Source organism: Fusarium subglutinans (genome assembly GCF_013396075.1).
Source record: "Fusarium subglutinans strain NRRL 66333 chromosome Unknown NRRL66333_c0000461, whole genome shotgun sequence".
Classification (NCBI taxonomy): Eukaryota; Fungi; Ascomycota; class Sordariomycetes; order Hypocreales; family Nectriaceae; genus Fusarium; species Fusarium subglutinans.
In genome coordinates, this window is record NW_023502524.1 from 1 (window position 1) to 11,043 (window position 11,043).

An 11,043-nucleotide genomic window follows, 5' to 3' on the forward strand; every position below is an offset into this window, starting at 1 on the left:
ATATATATTATTATTTATTATTAAAAAATTTAGTTATTTTTTCTACTCCTTTTTCTTTACACTTCTCTTTATCCTGCCTTTTATTTCTTAATGCGCTAACATGGTCTCTATGTTGACGCTTTGGATTGCCCTCTGGTATATTATAGGGACTAGGACTCTCTTCAGCCTTTCGTTTTATAGCCGTCGATCCTTCAGCACCCAATCCCAATCGCGTATCTTTTTGAACGGTCGTGCTAGGTCTCTTCTCTTCTTTGAAAGCTTGAGCCCTTTTATCCGTCGCTGGCTGTAATGGCTTCTGATTCCCTTGGTAGTCACTATTGAAGAAATTCATTATGTTGGACTTGTTCGCCTTACTGTCTAATGGGACGATGAAGGTGGGTGAGTTATTGCCGACTTTACCAACATCTTGAGTAACTCGATAAATATCCAGGTCTCCTTCGAACGGCTTCAGAAGTCCTTGCATTTCATCGGACCACTGTTTTCGGGATGGGTCAAGCCATTTCGCGATACTCGATGAATTAGGATCAAAGATCACAGGCATACGATCGTGAAGAAATTTGAGTTCTGAGTTGGTGCTTGTGGTGATGATTGTGTACGAGTATAATGTTTCTCCCGTCCCTGTCGGATGTCAGTCTTGCTTTAGTGACACCTCGTAAGCTCGTCATTACCTTCAAAATGTACGCGGTCCCAAAGGCCAGCAAAGCACAGCAAATGTCCGTCCTTTCGTTTCACGTAGTAAGGCAACCTCTCCTTTCCATTCTTGAGCCACTCATAAAATCCTTGAGCAATCACGATGCATCTTTTGCGAGTCTTCATGCTGGCCCACATTCCTCCAGGTGAGCTGAGGGAGTCATCACGGCAGTTGATGGTCTTTAGCATGGAACCATAGTCTGGTTTCCTTCTTGTCCACGAAGGGATAAGACCCCATTTCATTGACTGGAGCTTGTGCTTGATATGGTCTTTTGAGTCCTTGGTATCCTGGGTGGCGTCGTTCTGCTTCTCACTTTGTTCATCTTCTCGTGTAGTGTTGTGATCTGATGTGCTAGCGCGGTAAACGATACCGTGATATCCTGGGGCAAAGTTATAGCTGCTTCGAGGGGCACCATCCCCGGTATCCTCCGGTGCATCATCAATTTCTAGTCCGTCTTCCTGGAGCATCTGACGGATTTGGGACGGCCGCTACAAGTCGTGCTTAGCAAACTCACTAGCAATCTGCATTTCAATGAATACTCACGAGAGCCAATGCATATCTTCCGCACATGGCGTACGTCTTTTCAGAGTGGTGATGTTGTTTAGATAGGTACTCAACTTCTAATGTGGCATTCACGGTGCCATGCAGTAGTCAGATCACGTGGTTCAAAGTATGACGAAATGTCGTTTGTCTTAGTCTTGAGACCAGGAGAGAAATGTGACCTCAAAATGAACTAGGGATCTTACCACTGATTTATGAATGTTCTTTTACCTCATAGATGAAAGTTCATAATATTGTATCCTTTCGCCCCAGTGCTAAAATAAAAAAATCACATGGTATCGCTATCTCGGCATGCATCCATCACGCCACGCAATGTAATCCAGTACAGTAGATACAGTTTTGTTCTCAGACCTTTCGGCGAGCCTTGCGCTTAAGTGCCGTCTCCTCTGTCCACGCATCCTCGAACAGCGTCGGTTTCTGCTTGATATCTCCCTCCCTTATACCCAAGCGACGAACAACTTGGAATGCACCAGTGCCGACCGACATTGTTTGTCCCATGATGATACACTCACTGACACCCTCGATTTGATCGGTTTTCATGCCAGCTGCGGCTTCGAAGAGATGATCCGGGGTCTTCTCAAACGAGGCCAACTGTAGAACGCTATCGCGCATTTTGGACAGTCCGAAACGAGTAATGCCGAGAACTTCACCTTTGTAGGTCATAACGTCGGCAAGAAGTTGCATGTGTCGCGGATCGATGCCCATATCCCCCATCACCTCACCAATCTCGTCAGCAATGGTGGTTCTGGCTGCTTCAATACCAAGTACATCCCGGCATTCCATGACATTGTTAGTACGGGCTTTTGTGCCAATAACACCCTCTGTGGTCATACACTCCCGGAGACCGTAACCTTCAACAAGCACAGTATGAGTGCTCTGTTCCGATGTTTGAATGATCGCTCGCGTAGCTTCAGGATAACCTGAGATGGGGACATTAGGAAGTGAACGGCGCAAGAAATTGGCCCTCAACAGCATGTCTCCAGTCTCAGCAGCAGCAGCTTTGCTGCGAGCCGTAGTCCTCTTCGTCGCCGGATCGGTCACGTCCCGTACGCGAACTATGATACGCTCTCCATCGATCGATAGATCATCTCTTTGCACCTTGAGTTTGCGCTGCTTGCAAATAGCCTCAGCTATATCATAAGGGCCAATGCCAAGGTGCATATCTGAAAGAGCGGCAGAGTCAATTTGTAGAACAACGTTGCCTTCTGTCGTGCGCCATTCATCTTCAACGAACCGCAGAACATCCGAGATATATGTTTTCTCGATTCGCCCCTTCACAACTCGAGCTGCCTCGATTTGCTCGTTGTTCTCGAGAGGGCATGTGATGACAGGTGTGCTAATAGCCTTTGACGCGTTGATAATTTCCTTGATTCGGGGAACACCTTGCGTGATACTCATACCTGCGACACCAGCAAAGTGGAATGTTTTGAGTGTCATTTGGGTGCCTGGCTCACCAATTGAATGGGCTCCGACAGCTCCGACAGCGTGTCCGGGTTCAACATGCGCCTTCTTGTACTTCTCCAGGCACATCTTGATAAAGAGCCGAAGAGTTGACAGCGTCACCTTGGCAGTTCGGTCCGCGTGATCTTGAGCAGTCGACCTTACCATGGTACCATCTTGGAATCCAGCCAGCTTTCGTACGGTTTCCAGTTTCGACGCCAGCCCTTCCACGTGTCGTTCAATCGCTTTGAGGAATCCTCGGGCACCTTCGTGCTCATCGATACCATAATCACTCGTATCTCCGTATTCCAAAATCTCATTATGCAGTAACCCGCGCCTGACATAACGCCGTCGTTCAGTTTCCAGCACTCTATCGCAAAAGGATCGAATCTCCTCCGGTGTCATGGAGGTCTCGCTGTTATCCACTGTCAAACTCTCCGCATGGGTCCATGTCCGTTGGAAATGAACTGGCTCTGCCGAGCCCTCCATATCCACAGGATCAAGCTTGTCTGCACCAAACTGAAACTGAACAATCCCGCCTCCGGACGTCCGGACAGTATCGTCGTATTGAGTAGACAAATCTTCGAGAGATTTCATTAATCGCCGAGACATATAACCAGTCTCAGCGGTCTTGACGGCCGTATCGACTAAACCCTCACGGCCCGACATAGCGTGGAAGATGAATTCGGTAGGGAATAGGCCAGTGTAGAAACTGTTTTTGACGAATCCTTTCGATGGGGGTTGTCGAGCGTTCTTATGGAAATGTGGAAGCGTTCGGTCCTGGAACCCATCTGCAACACGTGAACCACCGATAATCTGCTGCCCAACAAGAGCGACCATCTGCGCCACGTTGATATCTGAGCCCTTTGATCCGGATTTGGCCATGATAAGGGGGGCGTTATTACGGCTTAATGTGTCGACACAATAAGAACCTGCCTGCTGTCGAACTTTGCTGAGAATGCCGGACATGGAGTTTTCGAGCGTCTGCTCTTGGTTACAGCCAGCAGCTTTCTCAAGCTTTCCTGCCTTGAATGTTTCGATCAGGTCATCACACTGCTTATAGGCAACAGCAACAAGTTTCTCCTTCTCTTTATTTAGTGATTCTGTCGGGAAAACATCTCCCACACCGATCGAGAATCCTCGGTTTGTGAGTTGCCGCGCACATAGTTTAGCCAGCCTGTTCATGGCAATGACAGCTTCGTCTGGTCCAAAATCACGGAGAATCACATAAAAAATTGAGTCTTTCTTGCCAGTTCCGACAGTAGACTTATCCATGCGACCACACATGACTTCCGAGTTGCGGACAACAAGCCATCCGTCGTTGGGGTCCATATCGGGGCATTGGCCAGGTCGAGCCTTGTAAGCTCTACATTTTGCGTCAAGATTGACCTTGACAGGCGAGTCTTTGTTGGGTCTCATGAGCATACTGAAGAGTTGTTTGCCTGTCCAAAGCGATTGAGGTGCAATAATGGCTGGAGGTGGCATGTCCAGGTGTGTCTTCCCATCCATCATATGCATGCAGAGATAGGTAAAGGTCTTGCGGTCAAAAAACCGGTCTTTACTACTCAGCAGGAAAGCTGCTGTGATAAAATCCTGAGTAGCAGCAATGACAGGTTCGCCATTCTTTGGTGTGGCTAGGTTGTGCTTGATGCCCATCAGATTGATGGCCTCAGCACGAGCCTCCTCCGTCTGTGGCACATGAAGGTTCATTTCATCGCCGTCGAAGTCGGCATTATAAGGTCCACAAACACATTCGTTCAACCTAAAGGTTCTCCAGGGGCGAACTTTGGCGAGATGGCTCATAATACTTAGCTTGTGCAGAGAAGGTTGACGATTAAAGAGAACAATGTCGTTATCCTCAAGGTGCCGTTCAACAATATCACCAAACTTGAGGTCTCGAGCTATGTACTCTCTATTGCCGAATTTAAGAGATTGTAAGTAGCCGCCTTCATCTGACTTGATGACCCGCTGAGCTCCTGGCCAAATGTCTGGTCCATTCTTGACGCATTGGCGAAGCTTCTCGAGGTTGTGTCGCTGGACCCTTTCTGGGTAGGTCAGGTTCTTCGCAACTAGTTGTGGCACAGCAACTTGGTCAATACCAAGGTTAGGGTCGGGAGAGATGACGGTTCTTCCTGAAAAGTCAACACGCTTTCCGGAAAGGTTGCCGCGGAAGCGACCCTGTTTGCCCTTCAGACGCTGGCAGAAACCTCTCGTGGCTTTACCAAACCCGGGCTGTTGAAGACCAGGAACGTCACTATTGACATACATGGCGATCTGAGTCTGTAGATACTCCCACTGTTCCATGATGGTTTGTACTGGAGAACCTTTCTGCAGAGCAGACCGAATCATGCCGCTAACCCACACGATATCAGCTAGTTTGGTCGTGATGTCGTCCTCATTGCTCGCATTGTCTTGAGCGACGGATGGTCTGATACAGACAGGAGGAGCGGGTAGGAATTGCCAGATAAACATCTCTGGTCGTCCTTCTGCAGGATCCAGACCTAGAAGCTCGCAGTCGGTAGGACTGATCATCTTGAAGAGATTGAGAACTCTGAGGGGGTTGAGGTCTTCCATAGCCTTCCTGATGTGTTTGTCCAGCTCCGGGTTCTCGCGTTTTGCCTCGTTGAATGAGTTGTCAAATTTGATCTTGCTCTCTGGCGGGACTTTCTTCACGGCAGTTGATTTATTGTAAGCAACAAACTTGTCGTGAGCAAGCTTCAGAACACCGATCTTCCGAATTTGACCATTCAGAGAGCCACAGTAAGGACATGTCTTAATCTTCCGGCACTGCTCGTTAATCTTTTTGCATATCTGGGTCCGTCGCAAATTATCCAAAAACGGTCGTCTCAGTTCCTTGAGAAACTGTTGTCGCTCGGGCTCTTCGAGCAAGACTCGGCCGCAGTCCTAGGAAAGAATTAGCTCTCTATGGAGGAGTCATCCATATAACGGCTGGCCTACCTTGCAAATTTCCTGAAGAATTGACATAATAAAGCGAAGATAGCCCACATGGAAAGCGGGTAAAGGAAGACGGACATGACCAAAATGTCCATTGCAATCCTTGAGGGATTCTTGACAAGTTGAACATCTTCCTTGTTTACTCGATGTGCCCTAAAACAAGGTGAGAACTGAACTATACTATTCGCAAGTCGTTAACAACATCACATACCAGTCGAGAGTCTAGAGGGCCGTGGCGATATGGAGCGCGGTTATTTTCAATGTCATAGAGCAAACGGTCGGAAACTTCGAGAACAGCTTGGTTGGCGATGTCTTGATTGGATCTAGCGGAGGTTGTAAAGTCAGCTTGGGAGGACCAAGATAAGAGTGATGACCATGCCACCACGCGAAGTGAAACTCACTGGATACCAAACTTGATTCCCTTGAACCGCTTTGGCAGCTTATCCACAAGCTGCTGCTTAACGGGACTGTCAACAGAGGCAGCGATCGCCATCGTAGGTAGCAGCAGTTTTTGGTCTTGGGTGTCGTGGGGTTGCAGGTTGGAGTGCGAAAAGCTGCGAGCTCGGGCGCTGGCAGCGTCGGCAGGTATGAGAGGCCGATCGCGGGTCTGGGGATACGCAATACGCTGTGGTCGTGGGTTTGGATCACGACAAGCTTGGGCTAAAAGCTTCCTGAAGTGTTGCGCGTTCGAGTTTGAGGTACATGACCAGACAGGTTGGAGGTTGCAATGCAAAATGCAATGTCTAAAGTCGAGAGGCGTGGATTCCGTCGCAAAATTTCCATCGCCTGCGAAGAGGGTCCCGTTCTTAGTGTCGTACCCCACCATACTGTCGACACGCGGGGTGCCACCCAAACATCTACCCAAGGGGACAATAACATTTATAACCGTTATCCTACGTAATAAAGGAGCTTAGGTAAATTTCAGTAAATTTAACACAATTTAGTATAGATTTAGAGGATTTTAGATTAAGTATTTTTAGTACCTTAATTTAATACTAGAAGTTTTCTTGTAGGCACGCTGGGGCTACCTTAGGCTTGATGGGCCTGTTAAAAGTGAGACGGGAGTCATAAAAGGCACTACTACAATACCTACCTTAGTACCTTAGGATGCTTGGTATAAGTCGGTACCTTATATTGGATAAGGTACCTACCAACAGTAGGCGCAAGTAATCTTTGAGCGTTAGGGTGAGTATTAATAGTTCGGTCTTTTTTAACTATAATTTTGCCGTTTTTCTAAACTTCTACACAACCTAGGTTAGGTAGCCAAGTTCATTACAGAAATCTATATAAGCCTACCAAATCCAACTCGACAGGTCCTCGAGGAGTTGGCTCTCGAGGTTGACGAGCGACACTCCACATTATACGACTTTGAGATGTCGGCTGCCAGATCTTCATATTGTATCGTCCTTCCCAACTTCAAGTTTCCTCGTTCTTCGATGGAGGCTCTGTCTCATTTCTCTTCACACTCGGCCTGTTCGATAGCAGCTGCGAGAGTACGAAATGGTTTACATCCTCGTCAGCCCAGTATGACATGTGAGATGCAATGGTATTGATGGGATTGAAATCCAGGACGCTCCTGTGTTCAACGTTAACCTTTATTTGCTTTTCGCATTACTGTGTCAAGCAAAGTACTTACTCTTGAATACTATAGTCAACCCGGCCGTTACGATTGAGTGCTCGAACTTTAGCTTCCTCTTTGCGCATCTTGCGCGCCTTCTTGTCGTCGTCAGCTGTTTCTGTTCCTGTTGTTTCCTGGTCCTTGTTTGGCCCTGCACGATTCTTTTGGAAATTGGAATACAAGGTTTCGATTTCTTCGTCGATCAGTGTCGGGTTGTGGTCTCCGGCTCCGGCTCCGAAGTCGGGCACAGACGCAGAGTCCGCGAGCTTCTTCATACGTGCATCTGTAGCTTCCCTTTTCTCTGCAGCATTTGGCACGTCTCGGTTTGCTGTCCTTGTTCCTGTTTCAGGGCCTGTGCCTTCGGCACTAGCGGTGATCCGTGCAACCTCTTCGTTACTCAACCCAAGTGATCGATTGAGCAGGTTACTGGCGATACCAGCACTCAGGCTTGACCACAGTCCGCTAAAGCTCTGTCCGACTTTTGCTCCGATTCCCGTCAATCCCTGTGGGGCGACATTGCCGAATATTCCTCTTTTCGTGTATGGTAACATTTGGGGCTTGAGTGTGGACATGGTCGGAGATATCAGCGGCTCTAGGCGGTAACTAATTGGATCAGATGGGTGGAAAATGTTAAAGAGCTGCTGAACCTTTGGTGATGAGACGGACATAGGAAGACCAGTCAAGGAGGATATCTGCTCTACTCCTGAAGAAAGCGGTACGGGTCGAAAACGTTCCCCCTGTGTACTTCCCCCGTGGATATCTTTGATGTCGGATGATGCGTTGCCATGTCTGGCCGCTATTGTTCTAAATCACGTTAGTGTTGATGTTTCTCTAGGGGATTATGAGACGCACTGTCCCTTGAGCATCTGAAACAGGCCGATTGGAGAACCCAGGCAAAAGAAATCTTCGACTGTGAACTCAAGGTTGAGCTCATGGTCCTTGTTGGGTGTTTCTGAAATATCCTCAGCTGGCCACAACCGTAGAACAGACTTCGGCTCAGGGGACTGATCCCGTTTTTGCTGGCAGAGTAGATCAAAGAGAATCGCGGAACCCAGAGAGTGACCCATCAAGTGAACCTTTCCTCTGAAATCAGGATTTCTTTCTTTGAATAGTTTGAAGATTATGTTGCATTCATTTAGCACAATCCTCGAGATTTGAGCCCTGTACGAGCTTTGGTATAGCAAAACATCCAAGGCAAGGTCCGAGATCAGGGAGCGTGCGAATGCCACCCCTTCGATAGTAATGTCGTCCAAGGATGGGTCTATAGCATTGGGCAAGTCAGCAACATGGCGGCTAGCGAGGATATTATGTTTGTATACTCACACTCATCCTCATCGTCGTCTACATCTCCCAGGTCACGCTCTCCCTTCTTCTCACGCTTCTTGGGAAAGTCCAGCAGATGTCTCCAGCACACGGGAAGCACCTGTACCCTGCAGTTACCAGGTCCAGCCCCAAGTTCCGAATTCAATGCTTTCAGATCTGCTGAGTTGGCATACACTGACTTGATTGTCTTGCGGAGGACGTTGACATCGTGAACAAAATTGACACTCTCCATTCTAATAACAATACTAGTTAGTTGAGGATAATCGAGTCGTTTTATATAGGACCTACCGTAAACTAAGGAGCTGGCCTATACCATGTGTGACAAGCACCAAATGCTCGATTTCACGTCCTTGGGTTTCGCCGGCCTGTGCATTATAATCGTCTTGTATCTCTTGCTCTTCACGTCGCCGTATGTCTTCTTCCTTTTCGGCCTTCGTCTTTCCTTCTCCCTCAAGGAGGGAAGAAAGCTGGCGTTGAAGTGTTGCGCGTCGAGGGTCTTGGTTCGGGGTATTGTCGCTCCCATTCTGAGCAAGGTCTTCATGTGAAGCACGAGTAGTGGGCGGAGCTGATCTTCGCTTCAGACTCTTCTGTTGTTTTTCGCCCAGCGGAATATCCGAGTCAGCTGCGTTGGGTTGTTTCTCTTCCCTCTTGTCCTTGTCTGTGTCTTTTTCTTTATTCTTGCTAGGTTCTGAATAGCCGCGAACCAGTCTCACTCCGCTCATATAACTCCCACCAGCAAATCTTTGGTACATAGAAGAAGTCACCCAGGAAAGCATACCGTCCGTATTTAGATAGGCAGTGCTTGCATCATGATATGTGGCCAGACTGTTCATGTATGTTCCAAATAATCGATATGACTGGGGCTGGGGTTGACCACGAGTAGATGGTTCACTTGCAGAACCATCAGCAACTGGCGTCTGGCCAGTTTGCTCAGCTCCACCCTTAGCTGTTGCCTGTAAGGTCTCTTGCGACGCTTTCGGTGTGAGGTTTCTTCTAGCTCCTGATGGACTGCGGTCTCTTTCTGTACAGTGATTTAGTCACAAGTTGCAAATAGAAGTTTAGTTTGTCTTACTGGGATATAGCCATGGCTTCATCTTAAGGTAGCCCTGTATGCATAGTTAGATCGAGCATGACAATTGTGACATTTGATATTCAGTATACCTCCTCCAGCTGAGCGGCTAGATTCTCTTCGCAAGGGCGCAAGTTAGAGCCTTCGTGGTAAAACCATGTCCCTCTACGTACTACCATCGATTAGCGAATATTCAGACCAAGAACTCTACCGCGGCATACCATCATAAACTGGGCCAAGCCAATATACAGGAGCCAATTCCCGGCATTCAATGTCAACGTCGAATAAGAAGTCTTCATTCACGGGAACACGAACTCCAACTGACTGCGAGTCAGATGGCCCGCGCTCCCGGTTAGTAAGTCCGTCTGCGGTGTCATCTGCAACATCGGCTTTGCGCTTTCTCGGGGCTATCTGCACATCTCCAGGTGCTCGAGTCCGGGCCTCCTCTAGTTCCTCGAGCAGCTTCTGATACTCGGATTCTAAAGCCTTGGAATCTGAAGAAGAAAACGGGTTGTACTTCTTTGGTTGTGTCGAGGGCTTTTCGGGTTGTCTGGATTTGTTGAGGCGAGGTTTCCGCTTGGGAACATCTACGGCATGGAACCACTGAACTCTTAGAGGAGGGCATCCTGAGGGATATGTTCGAAAGCTTTGCCCATAAAGGTGGGTTGTGCTGTGATCATCAGGGTTCGCTGAGGTTGCAACCGTTGACGTTTCCTGCTCAGTCTTTGTTTTTTGAGTTGGAGTCGTGCTGCGACTAGCAGCCCAAGGATTAAAAGAATCAACAGCGGAGCTCAGATATGACCTCTCAACTTTCTTCTCGGCCGGTCCTGGTGCCATGTTCACACTAAATGACCGCGACCATACACACCATCCAAATTTCGACTTTGCAAGCCGTTGTGATATTAAGAATCTGGGAAGCTTGTGGGTTGAGACCAGTGATGGAGCCAGTGCAACAAGTGGCTCACCGATATGCGACAGGGCCAGAATATCTCGTAATTGATGCTTTGGCCTCCAGAACGACATGAACTGGAACAAATAATTCCAGATTGTAAAACACGTAGATACGAATCTAGCTTCTCGGTGGTCTTGACAGGAAATGTCACAGTGACCCCTAAGCTTAGGTAGTAGATTAGTAGAGTACGGAGTAGTATGTTGGATATTAGGTATGTTCTATGTGAAAGCCAGATGACGTTCCATCTACAGGCTCCTGTACGGAAGTCCATAGGGCTTACTGTTTTAAAACCCAGTCTTAAGCTATTTTATACTTTTTTTCTTATTATACCTACACTATATATTTAATTATTATCTTATATAATTAAATTTACTTTACTATTTTTAATTAAACTACTATATATAATTATTATATATATATAATTACTTTAAAAA

At 47.6% G+C, this 11,043-nt stretch overlaps 3 protein-coding genes across 3 annotated transcripts; all 3 read right to left on the reverse strand.

Moving 5' to 3' along the window:
* FSUBG_14001 (DUF159 domain protein) lies at positions 1 to 1,261 on the reverse strand (the record flags this gene model as incomplete). The annotated part of the gene is made up of 3 exons (XM_036678952.1): positions 101 to 618; positions 669 to 1,179; positions 1,235 to 1,261. Coding segments are annotated over 3 exons (1,056 nt in total), but the record flags the coding sequence as incomplete, so codon positions are not given.
* A 336-nt stretch (positions 1,262 to 1,597) lies between these two features.
* Positions 1,598 to 6,473, reverse strand: FSUBG_14002 (DNA-directed RNA polymerase III subunit RPC1; the record flags this gene model as incomplete). Its single annotated transcript, XM_036678953.1, has 4 exons — positions 1,598 to 5,596; positions 5,651 to 5,800; positions 5,859 to 5,970; positions 6,049 to 6,473. 4 exons carry the CDS (start codon positions 6,471 to 6,473, stop codon positions 1,598 to 1,600), a joined length of 4,686 nt encoding a protein of 1,561 aa, XP_036530536.1.
* Positions 6,474 to 7,063: 590 nt separating this feature from the next.
* Positions 7,064 to 10,494, reverse strand: FSUBG_14003 (phosphatidic acid-preferring phospholipase A1 contains DDHD domain protein; the record flags this gene model as incomplete). The annotated part of the gene is made up of 8 exons (XM_036678954.1): positions 7,064 to 7,223; positions 7,284 to 8,069; positions 8,118 to 8,526; positions 8,589 to 8,821; positions 8,877 to 9,609; positions 9,661 to 9,694; positions 9,750 to 9,829; positions 9,879 to 10,494. 8 exons carry the CDS (start codon positions 10,492 to 10,494, stop codon positions 7,064 to 7,066), a joined length of 3,051 nt encoding a protein of 1,016 aa, XP_036530537.1.
* Positions 10,495 to 11,043: the final 549 nt, after the last annotated feature.